This window comes from Diplotaxodon limnothrissa, linkage group LG16, assembly GCF_057381915.1.
Source record: "Diplotaxodon limnothrissa isolate DT_005_m linkage group LG16, D_limnothrissa_male_GT1.1, whole genome shotgun sequence".
Lineage (NCBI taxonomy): Eukaryota > Metazoa > Chordata > Actinopteri > Cichliformes > Cichlidae > Diplotaxodon > Diplotaxodon limnothrissa.
In genome coordinates, this window is record NC_140611.1 from 17268850 (window position 1) to 17288330 (window position 19481).

Below are 19481 nucleotides of genomic sequence, written 5' to 3' on the forward strand. Positions count from 1 at the left end.
TGTGTTACAGCAAATCAAATAAATAGCCCATGCCAGACTATAGAGACTTCAGTATTAATCATAAATGGGGTTTGGGGAGTTATTAAGCATTAAATTAAAATATTATAGTTTTATAGTGGCAATATGTGCTGGACACATTTATTGATTCACGCTGAGAGTTGGATGAAAGGATGACACCACAGATGATGATACCGCCTTCACCTCAGCTTAATAATCTATTATCTATTTTTAGAATTTAGTTTACTAAACTTCTATTAGTTAGTTTATTAACTAATTAACACACACACACACACACACACACACACGTAGAAAAATATTTAGTATACACATCCAGAAATGCATATACTATTATATATTGTACATATATTTATTAGTTTCAGATGTAGCCATTCTTGTATTTTGCTTGTTTACATTATTGTATTTTGCACAACTCTGTTGCTTGTGAAGCTCGCACACAAGAATTTCACTCACATGTGCTGTACCAATGTACCTGCACATGTGATGTGACAATAAAAGTGATTTGATTTGATTTGATTTGATTATTATCTGAGGACAAAATGTAAAATTTGACTGTAAAAGGATTACATTAATAATTTTGCTTAAAGGCAGTAAGGACTGAGACCACGTGAGCAATTAGAAATAATACATAAGGATTAATTGAAGATATGGTAATGATATAAAAATGAAATAACACAATTACATAAAAATACAAATAAACATATAAGAAATATAGATATATTAAGATTATTACAAAATAGTATTAGTTTCTAAAAATATATATATAACACAATTATATAAAAATACAAGTAAACACAAAAGACATAGAGGTCCATTGTTTAATTTCCAGAATTATCCGCTTTAGCAAAGGGGAAAGTAGTGGGAGGAACCATATTATGTTCCAATCAATCAAATTCAGTTGACCCAGTTGCACAAACCAATCAGAGGGCACTCTTTTTTAAGCAAGGTTGTATGAGTGCGCAACGAGCCAGTGTGGAAGTTAATCAAAGAAGCCTTCAAAATAAGATTTTTTAAATTTGTTTAATTTGATTTAAAATACTAATTTGCGTATTTTAAAATGAGATTCGTGGTCAAAATAGAATATTAAAACCCACCCAGAGCGTATAGCACTGCTTAAAAAGATGAACTAAAAGAACGCGCGATATCTATACGTACAACTGTACTTTATTGTGGAAGTTCTTCTCGGAATATGTAGCTCAAAACCTGGCCGTGTTGACGTTTGTGCCAGCTGCTACACTCAAAACAGAAAACAGCAACGAGGAGGAATTTAGTGAAAATGAACGTTATCGGTAAAGCAGCTCCTTGGAAGTGGTGTGCGGGTCTTTTTCTACTTTGACCGTGACATTATGCTCATTTACAGGCCGACAGCTGCCGGATTTCAGACATCCCGGCGACCGTTCAGCTGTTAAATCGCTGTTGCATTTATCCACACTGCTTATGTTTGATTTTCACGTGTAAACGGACGTGTCATTATCAGAGCTCGGGGAACTTGGCGTTACCGAGCATGTTTACCGCGTCACACGGTGCTTTTTGAAACACTGGCCGACGTGAAATAGCTAACTAATCGCTTAAGTTGCAACAATGGCCTCGGCGCTGAGTTGCTTCAGTGGTCCCGAGGTGCTGGAGGACGCCAATCACGCTCGGGGTTTGATGAACGGGTTGAAGTTGCTTTACGATTGCCGGCTGCTCGGGGACGTTACTATCGGAGTTGAGTATGAAGAGGAGTCTTTGCAGCACAGCGGCAACCCCACCAGAGGTGCCATCGACCAACTTTTCTTCTGCAGCCGCAACGTCCTGGTAGCTGCTAGCCCCTACTTCAAAGGCATGTTCACCGGTGGGTTAAACGAGAGCGTGCAGGAAACTGTGGTCATCCGTGGGGTCGATCCTGAGTCTATGTCCGTCATCATCGATTACTGCTACACGGGCAGGGTGACCATCACGGAGAGTAACGTGCAGAGGCTGTATGCAGCGGCCAACATGCTCCAGCTGGAGTACATCAGGAAAGCTTGCTCCAGTTTCATGACAAGGAGACTGGACTTGTCTAACTGTGTGGGGGTACTGAAATTTGCTGACACCTATGATAACCCCGAGCTGAAGGAGAATGCGCAAGCTTTCATTGCCAGGAACTTCGGCCTGGTGTGTAATGGGGGGGATCTTTGCGAGCTGGACCTGAAGCAGCTGAAGGAGTTGCTGTCTCTGGACACCCTGGATGTGGATTGTGAGAAGAAGGTGTGCTCGGCTGCTCTGCAGTGGATCGAGGTGAACGCAGCACAGAAAAAAGAGGATGCGCTGCAAGCACTAAAGTGTGTCCGCTGGAACTTGTTCACTGAGAAGGACAAGTGTTACCTGGAGAGCCTCATGGCAAGGCCTTTCATTGAGAAATACCTGGCATCATTTTTTAACAAGTCCCCCGAGGACGGCTGTGTCATGTCTGCTACTCTGGATGTGCCAAAACACAGAATAGGTGTGAGCGCAAAAGAGATGATCCTCTTCTTTGGCCTACCTAATGACAACATAATGTGCTGCGACCCATACTCGGAGGACCTGTACTTCATGGCCCCTCCTTTAGAGGATCTGAGCAGTCAGGATTACAAACGCTCCACCATGGAGTCCTTAATCGCCTGTGCCACCCCTGAAAACAACTTGTACTTGGCGTCCCACCTCTCGAAACACTTCTGGCTTTACAACCCTGTGCTCAACAGCTGGCAGGAGTTGGCAGAGAGGCCACTGGGCAGAATACATTCTGGAATGGGCTACCTCAACGGGCATGTGTACCTTCTGGGAGGAAGAAACCCGGTGACGGATGCCAGACTGAAGGAGGTGGAGTGTTACAGCGTCCAGAGGAACCAGTGGACGTTTGTGGCTCCTCTGCCTCATTCTCTGGGTAAAATGCAGGTGGTAGCCCTACATGACCACTTGTACGTGGTGAACAAAAGGCGAATGCTTTGCTACGATCCCAAGAGGAACCGCTGGCGCCACTGTGGGTCGCTGAGGCGAGACAAGCTTCACAAGGCCTGTGTGTTCCAGGACCAGATTGTCTGTGTGTGCGACATCCCTGTGGTGAAAGCCTACAGCCCCACTAGGGGTGAGTGGAAGAGGCTCGGCGACATTCCCATCGACAGCCGAGCTCTAAATTATCAGGTGATCCAACACAACGGCAAGCTGCTCCTCCTCACTCAGACTTTACTGCAGCACAACAAGAACAGAGTCCTCATCCACGAGTACGACCCGACCAGGGACACGTGGAAGAATATCATGGCGGTGTACGTGTCCACGCTGGGGCCCGTATGTGTTTCAACGCGTGTTTACCCAGCGTGCCTTAGCTCTGCCCACAGCTTCTCCACAGAGGAGGACGATGACAGTGGCTCCAGTGCAGACTGGGATTTTGATGGGCTGACAGATGCAGATTCAGACTCTGGCAGCTCTAGCTCATTCTCTGATGAGAACTGGTAGTGAAGTGTGTTGCAGTGTCAAAATTAATTAAATTATTGGGTTTTTACAGGTTGGTTTTGTCTAACGGGGAGCATTGAAGTATTTATTCAGTGTTAAAACAGTCAGGAGAAGCACAGGTTGTTAAAAAAATATTTTCATACGTGTGATCAGTAATGTTAATATTGGGATGCATAAAACCAGAGAAAATGTTTACTGTGCCTCTTTCACAGCATTTCTGCTGGGCAAATACAGGGGTTACTAATTGGGAATAATTGCAATAATTGCTGGAACTGAGCCTTCACTTAACGCTGTTACTTCCAACCTTGCTTTTCCTGGTTCAAAAATGTCAGAGAATCTGTGGGACTACACTTGATCCATGTGGAAACAGAGTGTCAGTGAAAGTGCAAGTGAAACAAAAGTTTAAGGAGTAGAAAAGGGGGAAAAAAATTATGGATTAGCAGTAGTGCTTTGCGTCTTTTGCGTGCAACACCTAAAGGTTTCACATGGATGCCACATCTGTAATGCTTTCGTCACATGCTTCCTGAGGCCCTTCTCTCCTAGCTCGTAGAGCCTGTGAGAGATTTGTCCACGTCAAACTCGAGCTGAGATATTCGAGTGATGTCGCTTGACAAAGCTGTACCAGAGAGCTACAGAAGAACCTAAAGCTCTACGAATGTGCCCACTAGTACTCCTAAGTGGAGAGCCGCTGTTAAGCTTTAACATTATGTTACATGAAGAGTTATTTGGGTAAGCCTTTTCTCTTTAGAGTGAATAAATGAGCATGCAAGCTTAAGATCAGCGTGAAATCATGGCTTGAGTGTTTGTCATATCAGACATCTCAAGTGCCTCTTGTTTATGACTATGAACGAACTGGTTATGAACTGGGCTTTAAAATTTATGGTCCTTTTTATGTAGTTGATGCACACAGCGACATCACACACACACACGGGCGGTGCTCCAAAAACTGCTGCGTAAAGTCTAGGAGCCAATGTACTGTACACTCTCTCAGGTTTAGCCCATTTGCGATGACAGAGGTTCCTTTTTAGATGTAGTGCGATCACAATGTTTTGGTGACAAATGGTTTTGTTTGAAATCACAGAGTGTATGTGTGTGTTTTCTTATCTATACTTTATTTTTAATGTGTGTGTTGCAACAGTTTTTTTGGGGGGGAGGGGTTTTGAGTATTGCTTGGGTGTGATGATTTATCTGCTTGCCAGAAGACTGCAGAGAAGCCATTGTCCCAGCCAAGCAACCCCTACGCTATTTGCACTTACTGAGATAAATGGTGGAGATAAAATATTACATATCCTCATCAGCAGAATAATGAATCACACAAAAACAATGACCATAAAGTTGAGTCAGCACCTCTGAAAACACTGAAGAGTATAATCATGAGTGACTCTTAGTCAGGGGTTTTTATCAAGCAGTTTTGGGAGTAAAGGGGGAGGAACTGTGGGTAATGACATGCAGCGAAGGCATGGTAGAAATAGAGCTGCTGGTTCCAGAGCTGGGTTTACAAAATAAACTGTTAAAATAGTGGAGTCCCGACTGTCTCTCTGATGAATAATGAAGTTTCTTGAAGTAGATGGGGTGCTTGGCTGTGGATTATAAAGCTGTTTTTGGTAAATGTGTCAAATAAACATCAGTGTATGCTGCAGAGTTACAAGTGTGTGTAGTGCTGAGTTTTACAGAAGTCGTATTTATTGCCACTGCGTGGTGAAACTGGAAGGTTTGGGTTCTGAAGAGTGTTCTTGTGAGTATTGTGAGTTTAATATGGTGCAAAACAGAAACATGGTTCTAATTCTAGGAGGATTGAGTTTTAATAGAAAAATGTGTCATTAATGAAACTAATGGTAATACTTTTTTTTTATGAGATGATGTGTTGACTGATTGAATTGCTACAGAAAAGCAGAATGATTTTTTTTTTTTAAAAATAAAAAATCTTATGTTTGTATTTATTTGAGACTGTCTCTGTTTAATGGATTTCCATTGTTAGATGTTCTCTTTGTTTTGTAAGTTGTACAAATTTGTATGAGGTTAATATATTTGTGCTCTTGGAGGATACCTACTGAAGTGTTTGTGGTTGAGTGATATGTCTGTATGTAAATAAGTATAATAGCATACATGATTTTAAAAATAAAAATTTATAGATTTAAAAAAACTTTTCTGAAATATTTTGTACTGACTGTGCTGAAGTCTTGATCCACCCCTCATTTCTTTTTTCCAAGTAGTTAGACTTTCTAGTCTCTTTTTTTTTTTGTAAGTGTTTTTTCTAAGAAATAGCGGAGGGTGGGTTGTTGCTGTTCCTTGAAGGCAAATCGGGATTGGAGAGATTGGCTGCCATGAGGTCATTCTCAAGGAGAGGAAACAGAAAAAAAATCGACACAACTGTGCTGTCATTTTTGTGTATGGCCAAATGACATAAAACCTGGACTGAAAATCTGTGTCTTGCGAAGTGATGGATCCAAATTTGACATTTTTCACTCAAGTCATAAATATTTACAGAGGAGATCAGGAGAGAGATATGACAGTGAGCATCTACATGCATCTCCAAAACACAGTGGAGGCTCTAAACTGGGGCTGTACTTCAGCCAGCGGTGTTGGGGGTCTAGTCAAAACTCATGAAAGTAATTATGACTGCAGTAAAGCACCATCAGATTTTTATTGGAAAGTATCTGAAATACTGACTTTCAGACTTGAATTCGTCTATTTTTTTATTTTTATTTTACCACTTATTCAATTCAAAATAGGATACAACCCCCCCCGAATAATTCAAAAGAAAGGAAAGGGGAAAATAATCTCTAACCATATTCCACGTTACATTTTTAATTGTTCTTTTCCTCTAGCAAGTTCTCTATCGGATCTCTACAGAATAATGTGTACAGCTAAATAACACAAGAATTTGATGAATTGCTTGTATTCTGCACGTAGCCTACAGCTACATTTAAGTACATAGGTTCAAAGGTACTCTCCTTTGGAGTCTCGCGATATTTCAGAGCTGTAGCGCCGTCCAGACCGCGAGAAGATGAGCAATGGCAATAGAAAACAAACCTGGGGAGGAATTTGACACAATTTTCAGTCGAAACGATTCCCTGGAGCTCTCCTCTCACCACGAATACGACACTACACACGCTCGGATTTTCAAGATAATAGTAATAGGAGACTCAAATGTGGGGAAGACGTGTTTGACCTACCGGTTCTGCGGGGGCACTTTCCTGAAAAACCCTGAGGCAACTATCGGGGTCGATTTCAGAGAGAGGACGCTGGAGCTGGACGGAGAGAGTATCAAGGTGAGAAGTCCTACATTTCAAGAAAGGCACACGGCAGATACCCGTGAACGTTCACTGTTTTTTTGGCTATGTTAGGTTTATAGGTCAGCTCACAGAGCCTGACCTGGAGTCTGTTTTCAGCCTGTAGGCATGTGATGGAGCTTACTTTGACCAGTTGTTAAAATGAAGGCTTTGTCACCCCTATGAGGCCATTGTCATTGTTCACAAGAAAGGGAATAACGAAACTTGGTGTAAAGCCAGTTCATAGTCATTTCTGTTCTTCCACATATAAGTGTTTATCTTCATTCTATCCTCATTTGCCTGGAGATTTCCCCCCTTTTTACGAGCTTCCAGTCAAAGTGAAACAGATCATGCCCCAGTCTGATGAAGTGATCCAGATGCAACACAATAACAGGTCACCCAAGTAGATTTTTAATAGTTTTTCCCGCAAATTTAAACCCATTTTTTGGAGATGCTGTCAAAAAAGGTCTATTTTGGAGCACTTTCCACAGCAGACAATTTGACTCATCACAGTGGGAACATACAGTCTATAATAATGACACTAATGTTAGCTCTGTCTGTCGGTGTTTCAGTAAACCATGACAGTGAGTGAGTAAAAGGCAGTGAGCCAGGATGCACATTACCCGATTGCCGATAAAAGGAATTCAGCCATCTCTGGTTTAATAATTTAAACTTCAGGTTCTCCTTCTGTAAGATGCCCAAGTGTCTGCTGCAAAAATGCCCTAACTATCCTAACTTAACCAACATTTGTTTGAGCAAGTGCAAAAATCCAGTCTGTGGTGATAATGTATAGCTTATTCTGCTGTGCAGTATCCTTCCATTGTTTCCCTGAAGCTGCTAAAACTTTGTTTTGAAAAAAAAAATCAAGATGCATCATGCTGAATCATTGAGAAAAAACCAGTATTTAACTCTGCAGAAATAGAGATGTATATTTACACACACACACATAAAGCATATGTAGTAAGAACAAACGTTGAAGGTTGGAGCTGAGCAGCATAAACAAAATAGGGAAGCTGGAATGACGCTTTGCTGCCTCCTATTGAACTGGCTGGCAAAAGCACAAATATAAAATAACACTGGCCATATGCTTTAAATAGGACTCTGTGGCATCATTTTTTTCTGCTGTGCTAGTTACAGATTTGGGACACAGCAGGTCAGGAGCGCTTCAGGAAGAGCATGGTGGAGCACTACTACCGCAGCGTCCACGCTGTCATCTTTGTGTACGACGTGACCAGCCTTTCTTCCTTCGAGAGCATCCCCGAGTGGATTCAGGAGTGTAGCCGGCACTCCGTGGGGCCCCTTGTGCCCCGCATCATGGTAGGAAACAAGTGTGACCTGAGGGACCGCCGGGAGGTTCCCACATCAGCCGCACAGTGTCTCGCTGACAGCTACAACTTCCCACTGTTTGAGACTTCAGCCAAGGACCCATCTGAGAAGGAAAACGTGGATGCTATCTTTCTGACTTTAGCTTACAGACTGAAGAGCCACAAACCCCTGAGACTAAAGCAACCCAGTGAGAGCAATTTGAGGCAAATGTGGAACCAGAGAGAGCGGGAAGCAGCAACTTGTCAATGCTGAGGTCACCTACATCCTCCATGGATGTACTTGGATTATTTAATACTATAATGGCAGTCCTTCAGGAGTGTGCTGAGAAAAGCAGATTTCAACAACACGAGGCTTAAAATTTACAAAGCACTCTCAAATCAGTTAGCTAGAAATGATAGAAGCTTGGCAAGATTTTACAATTTTCCCTGCCTGGTATGAGGCACAGCTAAATTAAATAAACAAGTCCGTAAAATGCATGAATGCATATGGAGGTATGCTGAGTATTTGTAGCCCAAACTGCACTTCGATCGCCGAGTCTGCAAACTGAAGATTGCAGAGCGCACTTTAGTGGATGCATGATCATAAATGATATGCAGCCGTCGTCAGTACAGCAACATTACTGCACTACAATGTATCTGCAGCTCTCAATGCAATTAAAAGACAAACTTAATGAAGAGAAAATTTGATTTTTTTTTGTGTGTGTGTAAAGGGACCAATAAGATATGCTGATACTGTGACAAACACTGCAATTGTGCAATTGCAATTGAAGTGATATTTTAGTTCTTAAAAGTGCAGTGTGAGACTTGGTGCTGTTATTGAATGTATTTGTGTCAGCTCATGCACATGGAGAGCTGTCTGGAAAGAAAGCTCAAGAACACAAGGGATAAAATATAGCTGCTCCACATAGTTCACTTGAAAAGCATGCCGAAAAAGAAACTCAGTGGATCTGAGGAAAAACACCACAGCTGACTGTTTCATTTGTTGCATGTATACAATAATAATAATACACTGTACAGATGCAAATCAATAAAAGTGGTTGTTTCAGTGTCATCTTTTCTGAATGTTTCTGGTGTTGTTTGCCACTCGAAGTGTAATGTCACTGCTCTGTCAGTTATTGCTTCACAGCAATTATTTTTCATTTTAATTCATGACCTGTAGACAATCTAGATCCACTTTAATTTCTGCTAAGGAAAAAAAAGTCTCACTTAATCACCTGAAAAGGATCGTGTTACATGATTAAAAGTTCCAAAACTACAGCTACAAGCTTTGTAGTGAAATTAAAGACGATATCTTGCAGTATTTGACACGTTAGCGGCGACCAGTGGCAGACTTGTGCACGACATAGTTCTTGATAAATTAGCGAAAACATGTAAAATGGCAAATCCGTCACTTGTAGCTAATTTTGTAGTTATAAATAGAATACATCTAACACATTTAGGCCTTACTAGGTTAGATTAATACGATCACAGGTCGGCAGCTGAGTTGCTTTCATCGGCGACGTCTAGGGTGTCACATTTACCAGCCTGCAGCAAATCCGTGAAAGCAGCACGGCAAAAAGCTGTTTGTATTCCTCGCGCGGCGTCTCTCCGCGGCCATGGTAACACTGTCCTCAATGCTGGACATCTGATTAAAAACATACAAGCGAGGGCTTTTCATACAGGTATGAGATTTTTTTTTTTCTGTGAACACGCAATTAAAATTTAATTTAGCTCGTCGTGAGTGTTTTTGTCTACGGGAAATTTGAACGCAAGCTGGGAGGATTAAGTACCGTTTGGGTTATTGGCACAGGATTCGTTTTGTTTTCTCGTCTGTGGCCTAGTAGCAAGCTAGCAAAGGGCTAACGCCGGTAATATTATAGGGTGTGTTAAAAAAGAAGCTGATTTGAACAGAGGTTTCATTTAGTAATCAGGTAAAGCGCCCCGGGCAAATGTGTTCATTCAAAGCCGACATCAGCTAGCTTAACTAACGTGCTTTACCGGGTGTAGCCGTTTCTGAGTTATCTGATGGGCAGCCGACATTCAAGGAGCTGCCCCATCTTGTTATGAGATTCGGTTATAATGAGGACACTTAATAATAATAATAATAATAATAATAATAATAATAATAATAATAATAATAAAAGGAAGAAAATGTGGAGGCTTTAGATTGAAACACTGAACTAGCATTAACCTTTGAACTCTTACTGTTTCACTAATCAGGTCATGCAATTGCTTGTTTCTTTTTTCCATGTAGCTGTTATAAATCATGAATCTTGCAGAAATATGTGACAACGCCAAGAAGGGCCGTGAGTACGCCTTGCTTGGGAACTATGACTCCTCCATTGTGTACTACCAGGGCGTCATTCAACAGATCCACAAGCACTGTCAGTCCCTCAGAGACCCTGCACTTATAGTCAGATGGCAACAGGTGAGTCCCCTGGTATATTAGTTACTGAACCTGAGACTTCAGTTCAACTGTACGTAGGACTTAATCCTGGATGAAAAGCTTTCCTTTGATGTCAAAGGCTGTTTTTTTTTGTTTGTTTTTTTTTTTTTTGTTTAAGGTGCATTATTTTAAGAAAGTTTTCATTTGTGTAATTTCTCATGTTTGTTCCGATCTATTAGCTTGGTCGTCTCTGGTGGACAAAACACATGTAAAAGCATTCTGTAATGTTGCTGGTGTAAATGCAGAGACATTGTAAGAGAGAAGCACGGCAGTCAAAGAATCCTGAATTTAAAACTAACTACCCAAATTGTTACACACACACACACACACGCACGTGTATGTATGTATGTATGTATGTATGTGTGTGTGTGTGTGTGTGTGTGTGTATATATATATATATATATATATATATATATATGGCGTGTGTGTGTGTGTATATTGTGTTTTACGCCCTGCTTCATGAAGGAGTTTTTTTTTGTTTTGTTTTTTTTGGCCTAACATTGTGCATTGTTTCGTTTTTGGGTTTTTTTTGTATGTTTTTGTTAGTTCAGCTGCTGTATTTTCAGCTGGATGGTCAGTGATGCAGTGCACCTCTTCCCTTTGTTTCCAGCTTAGTAAGGAACTGACTGAGGAGTACGAGCAAGTGAAAAGTATCATGGCAACGCTGGAGAGCTTTAAGTTAGAGAAGCTGACTGACATCCAAGCCCTGCAGCCAGAGGAGAGACTAGAAGATCCAGCTGTGTGGCCCCCTCCCATCCCTGCAGAGCACAGGTGTGTGGATGTGTTGGAGCTACGTTTTTAGCTTCATGGATTTTTTTTCTTCTTTTCCTGCGGTCAGTTAAAATAAATAAGTGAAGTTTTGAAAATGTGAGCCAGCAAACATATTTAGCGTTATAGTAAGCATGTCACACTGTGATCTAAAAAGGTTTGGGTTATAATTTTGTTTTAAACTATTCTCCAATCTCACCCATTATTAAACTAAATGCTCAGTGCAGTGTCTTAGCCTCACTTCCTAAATTCTGGAGGAAAAATTTTATTATTCTGAGTCCATTAATATATATAATATATATATAATACATATAATACCAGGAAAGCATAGAAAGATTCTTGCAGACTGCTATCTTTTTGTCAGTTCTCTCTTTTGTTCTTTTCATGTTGAGTTTAAAACAACAAAAACACAAAATATGGACTTTTCCCCTTTAACTGCAGATTACAAATGCTTTCTTAGTGACAAACTATATCTGTATTTAACTTACTGTACATCAGTTTTGACAGAGATGATTGTTACTGATGCTACCCAGAAACTCTGTGGAACACAACATCTCCATAAGGAAGCGCTCTTTAAAGTACAAAGAGACATATTTTGCATAATCACTTTCATCTCTACAAGCACAATGTGCCTCTGCAGAAAAGTAGCAGAGCTCGTTTATAACTAATGCTCTAAAGGAACTTTTGGTAAACCGATGGGAACCTGTGGTTGATGGCTCTCTATGTAGGTGTGTCCTATTATTATCACACTATTATCCATTAGTATATTCCTGCGCGTGTGTCTCTGTAGGAATCCTGTTCCAATAAAGCGGCCCAACAGTGGAGTGAAGCAGCAGAGGAAAGAGTCCCCTGGCCTGCAGCATCGAGGGGCAGGGCCGGGAGGCCGTGCTCAGGCCAATGCTAAAGCAGACCGGCCGGGATTCACAAAATGCAAAGATGATAAGGTTCAGACTCCAGCTGTGTCATGGTTTAGTGAACATATTGATAAATAGGAAATGAGTAAGTCTGTGCTCCAAACACATCAGGTTTTTGTTCTGTTTCTTTTCCACCTTTTTGTCTCCATCAGGGAAAGAAAGGGGGAGATGTGCCGGGGGATGAAGGGCATAAGAAGTTTGATGGCACAGGATATGACAGTGACCTAGTGGATTCGCTGGAGAGAGATATTGTGTCCCGTAACCCTAACGTGCACTGGTATGGAAGTATCCTCTGATACTTATATAATACTTCTCAGGTTCTGCAACGAGGACACATTTCAACAGTGCTGCTGGCTAATTACTTTGGTAAACTGCAGGAATGACATTGCTGATTTGGAAGATGCTAAGAAGCTCTTGAGAGAAGCAGTGGTGTTGCCGATGTGGATGCCTGATTTCTTTAAGGGCATTCGCCGCCCTTGGAAGGTACACACACATACACACACACACCTGTGATTTTTCACATATTCTCTACATGCAAACTTTATCTAGTTCCTTACTGGGGGTTTTAAAAAATGAGCGAGTAATTGCAGAAGTATATAAAGATGTTTTTCAGCTGTGAGATACTCACTTTGTTCAGTAGCACACCTACCATTTTGAGTATCTTGCAGCATGTTGCACCAGCTACATCAAAGTTTGAGCGTTAAGGTCAACACCAACTTCTACATCAAGACTAGTTAGCTTCACACTAAATCTAGTACTTTATTCAAGTGCGCCATTTCTGTTGACACTATCACTGTCAACTCAAGTCAGCCTCAGTTCGGTTCTGCAGACTTTTGTTTTATCTTGCTCCTTTCTGTCCACGTGTTTCCAAACGTTCCTGTATAATTTCCTAAAAAAATATCGTCTCATTGTATCTGATCCTGTGAGATTTGGCCTCATGCAGCACATTTCTCTCTCTCACTTGACTAATTAAAATGTCAAACTTATCATTTCTCTTCTAACGTTAACAACTCTGCCGTGGGATAAAAGATTCCACCAACAACTTAACAGTTCCAAGTAAATACAGCATAAAATCACGTTGAAGTCGTTCACAGTCAACATGTGCTTATTTTAAATAAAGACAATAAATAATAATATTTTGGCTCGCCTAACAGTAACATTAACAGTAAATGTTAAACAAGTCGTGCCTGTTCAGAATCAGAAAGTGACGCCTTCCTTTATATTTCTGTCTTGTGTTCATGCATGCAAATTTCCATAAAGTCGAGGTTCAGCGAGTGGAGAGGGAGAGCATGCTAACACAGAGAGCTTGAGAAACATCACAAAAAACCATTAAATAATCAAATAGTTTTCATTTGTGAAAACTTCTGCCTCAAATAAATGACTGATGAGGAAGATGAAGACACATTTTAAGAATAAGAACCAGTCTGCAAATGTCATTTGATAAAATGGAACAACTTGCATATGTAATGTCATTCATATTATCTCTAAACAGGTAACATCTACCAATACACTGCAGAATGCAGTTGGCTAAATTCAGAAAGAGCAGTAAGCTTCGGAGATTGGCTGATCACGTAGCCTGATCACAAGTAAAATGCGGCAACTAAAATATTTTTACAAAGTCAAAGTCTCCACAGACTCCACAGAGATGGGAGGCTTCTTCTGCATCAGCCTCGTTTAAACTTTCATCATGTGAGACTGCTTCCCCTGAGGCCCAACCATGTGAGGGTTAATACTTTATGGGGGGAGTTATAGCAGCACAATGCTTTTCATTTGTCTTATATAGGCATGCATAATTAAAATTCTTCACTAACTTTAAATAGATGGATAGTCTTTCTTTTTCTTTTTTTAATCACTGAAGGTGAAGTAAAATTAAAGAGCGATAAGTCAGTTGCAGAGGAAAACAGGTCAATGGTTGTTTTCTCAGCACACAGGTGAGTGGAGGTATGTGTTTTGTTAGCACGCACATTTAGGTCTACGCAGTTCCGTTTTGTTCTGTGCTCTGCAGCACGTCTGAGTGTTTCTACTCCTAATGCAGGTGCACATACGCTCCCATCTGCTCCTGCTGAGATTCTGATTAATACCCACCGCAGTACTGTTTTATATTCCGAGTCGCTCGACTCAGTCCTGCAGTCAGCATAAGACACACTAGCCTAAATTGACTGAGGCATAAAAATAAAATTTCTTTAAAATGAAATGGATTATGTCAGCCGTGCTTCCTTTTGTGGTTTCTGTAATCTCCGTAGCAAAAGGCGCCAAGCAGATATAGAAATGTTAGACGGCGGAGTGGCAGCGATATTAAAAAATGGTTATAGAGGAGATTTAAATCAGGGTTTGACACTTTTGTTTAATATCACAGGCTTTTAAATAACATGCAATTATCCAGTCTCAAACAGGGATTACAGTCTACGGGAAGGCAATCCATTCACATTCAGACTAATATCCTATTCTCACAGGAGCGAGCTTTAGAGGTGCTGGTAAATGGATTTTTTTCTTTTCTTTTTTTTAACATCTGGACTGAGCTAGCCCCCTCCCCCCCAAATCTCCTGTGTGCTCAACTATCGTAATGTTTAACTTGGTATCGATCTTCTCATGTGAGTCTTGACAAGGCAGCCATTAAGTCTATTTCCCAGGAAGTTCTTAAAAGGAATGTGGGAGCCGCATACTGATATAACAACTGTTAATGGTCGTAGTGAACTGAATACTGATCTTCTGTGTTTGCAGCCTGATCCTTTCTCTGTGTGTGCGTGTTCATTTGTTTACTTGTCTAATGTTTTAAGATTGTGTGACATTTTGCTTTTTAGGGTGTATTAATGGTCGGCCCTCCAGGTACGGGGAAAACCATGTTAGCCAAAGCCGTGGCCACAGAATGTGGGACCACTTTCTTCAACGTGTCCTCCTCCACGTTGACCTCCAAATACAGGGGCGAGTCGGAAAAACTTGTCCGTCTGCTGTTTGAAATGGTGAGCGTGTGTGGAAATAAGCATTTGGGCCTATGGGCAAAATGCTGAACCCTTGCATTTTATCTCCTTCCCTGTGAGTGTGCGTGTATGTTTTTTGAATGGGTGAATCAAAGTGAAATTACGAAGCACTTTGGATAAAAGCAGCACAGAAGAATGCGGCCGCTTCCTATTTACATGTGTGTGCACTGCAGCGGAAAGGAAACTCACAATGCGAAACTTCTTCCTTCTCAGGCCCGATTTTATGCGCCAACGACCATCTTTATAGACGAGATCGACTCCATCTGTGGCAGGAGAGGAACATCTGATGAACACGAAGCCAGCCGCAGGGTCAAATCTGAACTTCTTATTCAGATGGATGGTTAGTGGATTAGAGAAATGGGTGAAGCTGTGCGCGGCTTGCTGTTACAGTTAATCAAGGATATTGCAAAAATTTGAATTAGAAGCAAACGGGACAGGTGTCATAATGCATTTGTCCCTTTGGCGCCTCATTACAGCTAAATGACTTTTTGAGATACTTTGAAACTGAATGTGTTGCGTAAACAAGCTGAAAATTTTGTTTTGTTGTTTTTTTGCGAGCAGGTGTTGGGGGAGCCCTGGAGGGTGACGACCCCTCTAAGATGGTGATGGTCCTGGCTGCCACAAACTTCCCTTGGGACATTGATGAAGCTTTGCGACGACGGCTGGAAAAGCGGATCTACATCCCTCTGCCCTCAGGTGACCTCACCAGGCACAGACTGACAGCACAGAAACTAAGATGACTGATGACTTTGTAACACCGTGGACTTCTAATTAGGGCTGGGCCATATTATACCATTCACGGTAATACCGGTATAATGTTAGGCAACGATAGGAAAATGAAATATCGTGATAGAATGGGAGTAAAACGCGCATGCGCAGTGCCTTTGTTTTCATACGCACATGGCTGATTGTTGAGTGAAACAGATGAACCAGAATTGGTTTGTAAAAATGGTGCAACTTCAGTGATGTGGAACTGGTTTGGTGTTTGTCCGTTAGATACACAACAAAGCACATTTTTTTTGCAGAACATGCAAGCGGCCGTTGTTATTGTCATATTTGTCGGACTAAGATGCTCTTAAATCTGGGAGTAATCTGGGTCCTAAACTCAGTATGCTTCAGGTCAAACAACACTGCAGCATCACTGAGAGTTAAAAACTGTCTAAATTCTTTCATCTTTAATAAAACGATCAGCATTGCTGCTTTACCAGGTGTAACTATAAAGTTTAACTTCCAGGCATCCATGAAAACAAAAGTTATTACATTTAACGGAGTTAGAAGTTAGCAGGAAGCTAGCGGAAGTTAGCTCGCTAGTTTCGCTAGTTACCTAAGCATGATATTGCATGTTCTGACTGAGAGATTTCTGAAAAAATTCAAACGTACAGCTCTGCTATCACTTCCAACATAAATGAAGACAGGAAACTAAACAGCAGTGACGTTTGTAGGGTTATTGAAGTTGGGCTAGCTGGTATATAATGATGTGCTACGTGATCGCTAGCGACACAGCTATGTTAGCATAACATAAACAGTGAAGCTGGAGGACGAACACTAACACTTTTCCACTTATAAAAGTTAACGTGAAGGTTCTTCATGGTTAGAGACAAATGCAATCGCATGGCAGGATGCTGTAAACGGACCAAACTTCAGTCAGGAGAACAACTGAGATAATCCATCCACAATACGAGGTTAGTCATTAATATACTGCAACAACATGGGAATAGAGCAGCTGCCAGAGAATTCAACATTAATGAATCAATGTTACAGAAGTGGAGGAAGCAAGAAGAATGAGTTTAATAAAGTTTGATTTATCTGACTGCTTTGTTTCGCTTAATGTGCCTTATAATCCTGTGCACCTTATGGTCCGAAAAATACGTACTGCACACTGCAGTTTAATGTTGCAAAGCACCTCTTTTTAACTTCAGTGGATATTATACATGGTTATGCTCAGGATATGTCAGCCCATTTCTACTGGAAATGCCTTTTGGTTAAACTTTCAGCAAGGAATTTGCATTTGCACTGTTACATTTTTATAAAGCTTTAATGTACATAAAAACCAGCTTCTTGTTTAAGTGAAAATAAATGGAAGGTTGTCTTTTTGCGCTAGTAATGTTGTGGAGCTGTATTTTGTCTCGCATCAATTATATCGTCGGTTATATCGTTATCGCAAATTTTCAAATATATATCGTGATAAATATTTTTGGCCATATCGCCCTGCTCTACTTCTAATCATTGTTTTATGTGCCTCTCTAATGCTTTTCATTCCCATTTCTCCTTAACTGGTTTTCAGATGCATTGCCCTTAAATTAAAACAATTTTTGTGTGTATTTGGATGTAGCTGTTGGTCGTGTCGAGCTTCTAAGGATCAACCTGAGAGAGGTGGATTTGGCTACAGACGTAAATCTGGACCTCATTGCTGAGAAGATCGAGGGCTACTCTGGAGCAGACATCACCAACGTCTGCAGGTGTGCATGGTTTAGAAACTGATTATCAGTTTATGTTTCATGTTTTATATACAGAACACAGTAAAGCAAATGCTGCTTTGTGTTCTTTGTTTCAATATGCTCGTACCTAAACTATTAAAAGATTGTTATCACTGCACGTTACTGTTGGGGTAGCATGTAATAAGTGGTGAGATGGCAAACTGTTGCTGTGGAGCTAAAAACTTCTGATTGGTTCTGGGTCTTTAGCAGAGTTCCCAATTTGCGAGTGCTGTGTAAAACTAGACTTTGACTGATTTTATATTCTCCTAATTCACTTTATCCAGAGTGGCTTACGAATGCTGCTGTGCAATTTATCTTTTTTAAAAGCCTGAAGCAAGAGTAGTGCTGCTTCCTCAGTGATCGTCCTGCTAGCACACTGGAAGCTCAGGCTTTTTCCTCTCTGTTTTTCACAAGTACTGCCACAAAGCAGTTTTCGTGCTCAGCAGCCTCAACCTTACAGAGCTTTTGGAAAAACTCCTTCCGGGGTAGGGATTTTACCTTGCAATTTGAAAGGTGTGGGCCTTTATGTCTCTTCTTCTTGGTCAGTGGACAGTTAGGGTTATATCGCCACCTATTGCTTTGTCATGTTTTGTGGCCTGCACCTGCATGTAGACTAAATTTAAGTTACAAATCGTTGTCTTTTTAGTAAACCTCCAATTTTTGAATCACTGTGGTACTTTAATCTGGCCCTGAGAAAAAATAATTTTATCTAATTCATAACTGCAATGCCTTCTTTTAGTACCTTTCCATATAAATACCAATCAACTCAGGAACACAGGCTGCTAGTAATTTGCTTCATCTCTACCTAAATGTATAACTCTGTTATTACTTGCTAAATAAGCAAATTATGCAAAGAGTAACTGCACACACGATAATGATAATTTGACTGTCAGATCATGAGGTCACGTCGTCCCTGTTGTGTTTTTATCAGCTCTGTCTCTTCAAACACGCAGCACTGTTTTGATTGTAGTGCAGTGTAGCAGTTTTTTTAGTGTAAGACTTTTATCCTCACTGTCCTGTCCTTGATGTGGGGATCCTTTCTGCTGTAGCACTGCCAGGAATGGCAGGCATTTCATGCATCCAAAGCTGTCTCTGCTCATCTCTCCCTCACATTGTTTCATTGACCTTGGATGCATGCTCATTGTCCAACATACAGCGTAGCCTGCAGGATTTCATCACAGCTCAGGTACAATCCTTTCTGACAGGGCTAAAACACAGCAAATGTGTAATTTAAAACAGTGCAATTATGTTTGGCGTGCCAAGACTAACTGTCTTCTGTCTGCCTCTGTCCACTCCCTGCTTGTTTCTTTACACATACGTCAGGGACGCCTCCATGATGGCGATGCGTCGTCGAATCCAAGGCCTGAGCCCCGAGGAGATCCGAGCTCTGTCCAAAGAAGAGCTGCAGATGCCCGTGACCATGGAGGACTTCACACTGACACTCAAGAAGATCTCAAAGTCTGTTTCTGCTGCAGACCTGGAAAAATACGAAGCCTGGATGGCTGAGTTCGGGTCAGTATAGAGATCGGTGGTGATTAGAGCCAGAGGGGCGAAAACCGTGAGAGGAGGACTTGTAACAGCCGTTATGGTGTGGTGTCCCTTTAAGACACCCAAGTCGAGGGTTGATGGTGTCATCAGTGTGTGCCACTGCTCTCTGCTCTCTCTCTCTGTGATGGTGTGGACATGTGCTTGCACGCTAGTACATGAGGAGGGACGGATTTTATGTTTTACCTCTCCAGACACCTTTGTTTGCAACGTTATGGGTTGTACGAACACTGTGCGCTATGTTTGTTAAGCTGCAGCCGTTCAACCGGGCTTATATGGTTGATGAAGAGAAGGTATATTAAAGAACAC

At 41.3% G+C, this 19481-nt stretch overlaps 3 protein-coding genes across 4 annotated transcripts; all 3 read left to right on the forward strand.

Moving 5' to 3' along the window:
* Positions 1-1251: 1251 nt before the first annotated feature.
* kbtbd7 (kelch repeat and BTB (POZ) domain containing 7) lies at positions 1252-4499 on the forward strand. The gene has a single exon (XM_085374533.1). The coding sequence runs from the start codon at positions 1600-1602 to the stop codon at positions 3469-3471; it is 1872 nt and encodes a 623-aa protein (XP_085230659.1). The 5' UTR covers positions 1252-1599; the 3' UTR covers positions 3472-4499.
* A 1972-nt stretch (positions 4500-6471) lies between these two features.
* LOC146615957 (ras-related protein Rab-33B) lies at positions 6472-8784 on the forward strand. Its single transcript, XM_085373791.1, has 2 exons — positions 6472-6740; positions 7872-8784. Exons 1-2 carry the CDS (start codon positions 6483-6485, stop codon positions 8316-8318), a joined length of 705 nt encoding a protein of 234 aa, XP_085229917.1. The 5' UTR covers positions 6472-6482; the 3' UTR covers positions 8319-8784.
* A 1508-nt stretch (positions 8785-10292) lies between these two features.
* katnal1 (katanin p60 subunit A-like 1) lies at positions 10293-19149 on the forward strand. 2 transcript variants are annotated; one of them, XM_085375252.1, is made up of 11 exons: positions 10311-10472; positions 11101-11261; positions 12049-12202; positions 12325-12449; positions 12550-12655; positions 14974-15132; positions 15364-15490; positions 15712-15846; positions 17483-17609; positions 18784-18813; positions 18951-19149. In XM_085375252.1, exons 1-11 carry the CDS (start codon positions 10311-10313, stop codon positions 19147-19149), a joined length of 1485 nt encoding a protein of 494 aa, XP_085231378.1. The 2 variants fall into 2 exon arrangements, with proteins under 2 accessions (XP_085231376.1, XP_085231378.1); XM_085375250.1 differs by lacking the exon at positions 18784-18813 and having other exon boundaries at positions 10293-10472.
* The last annotated feature ends 332 nt before the right edge of the window (positions 19150-19481 follow it).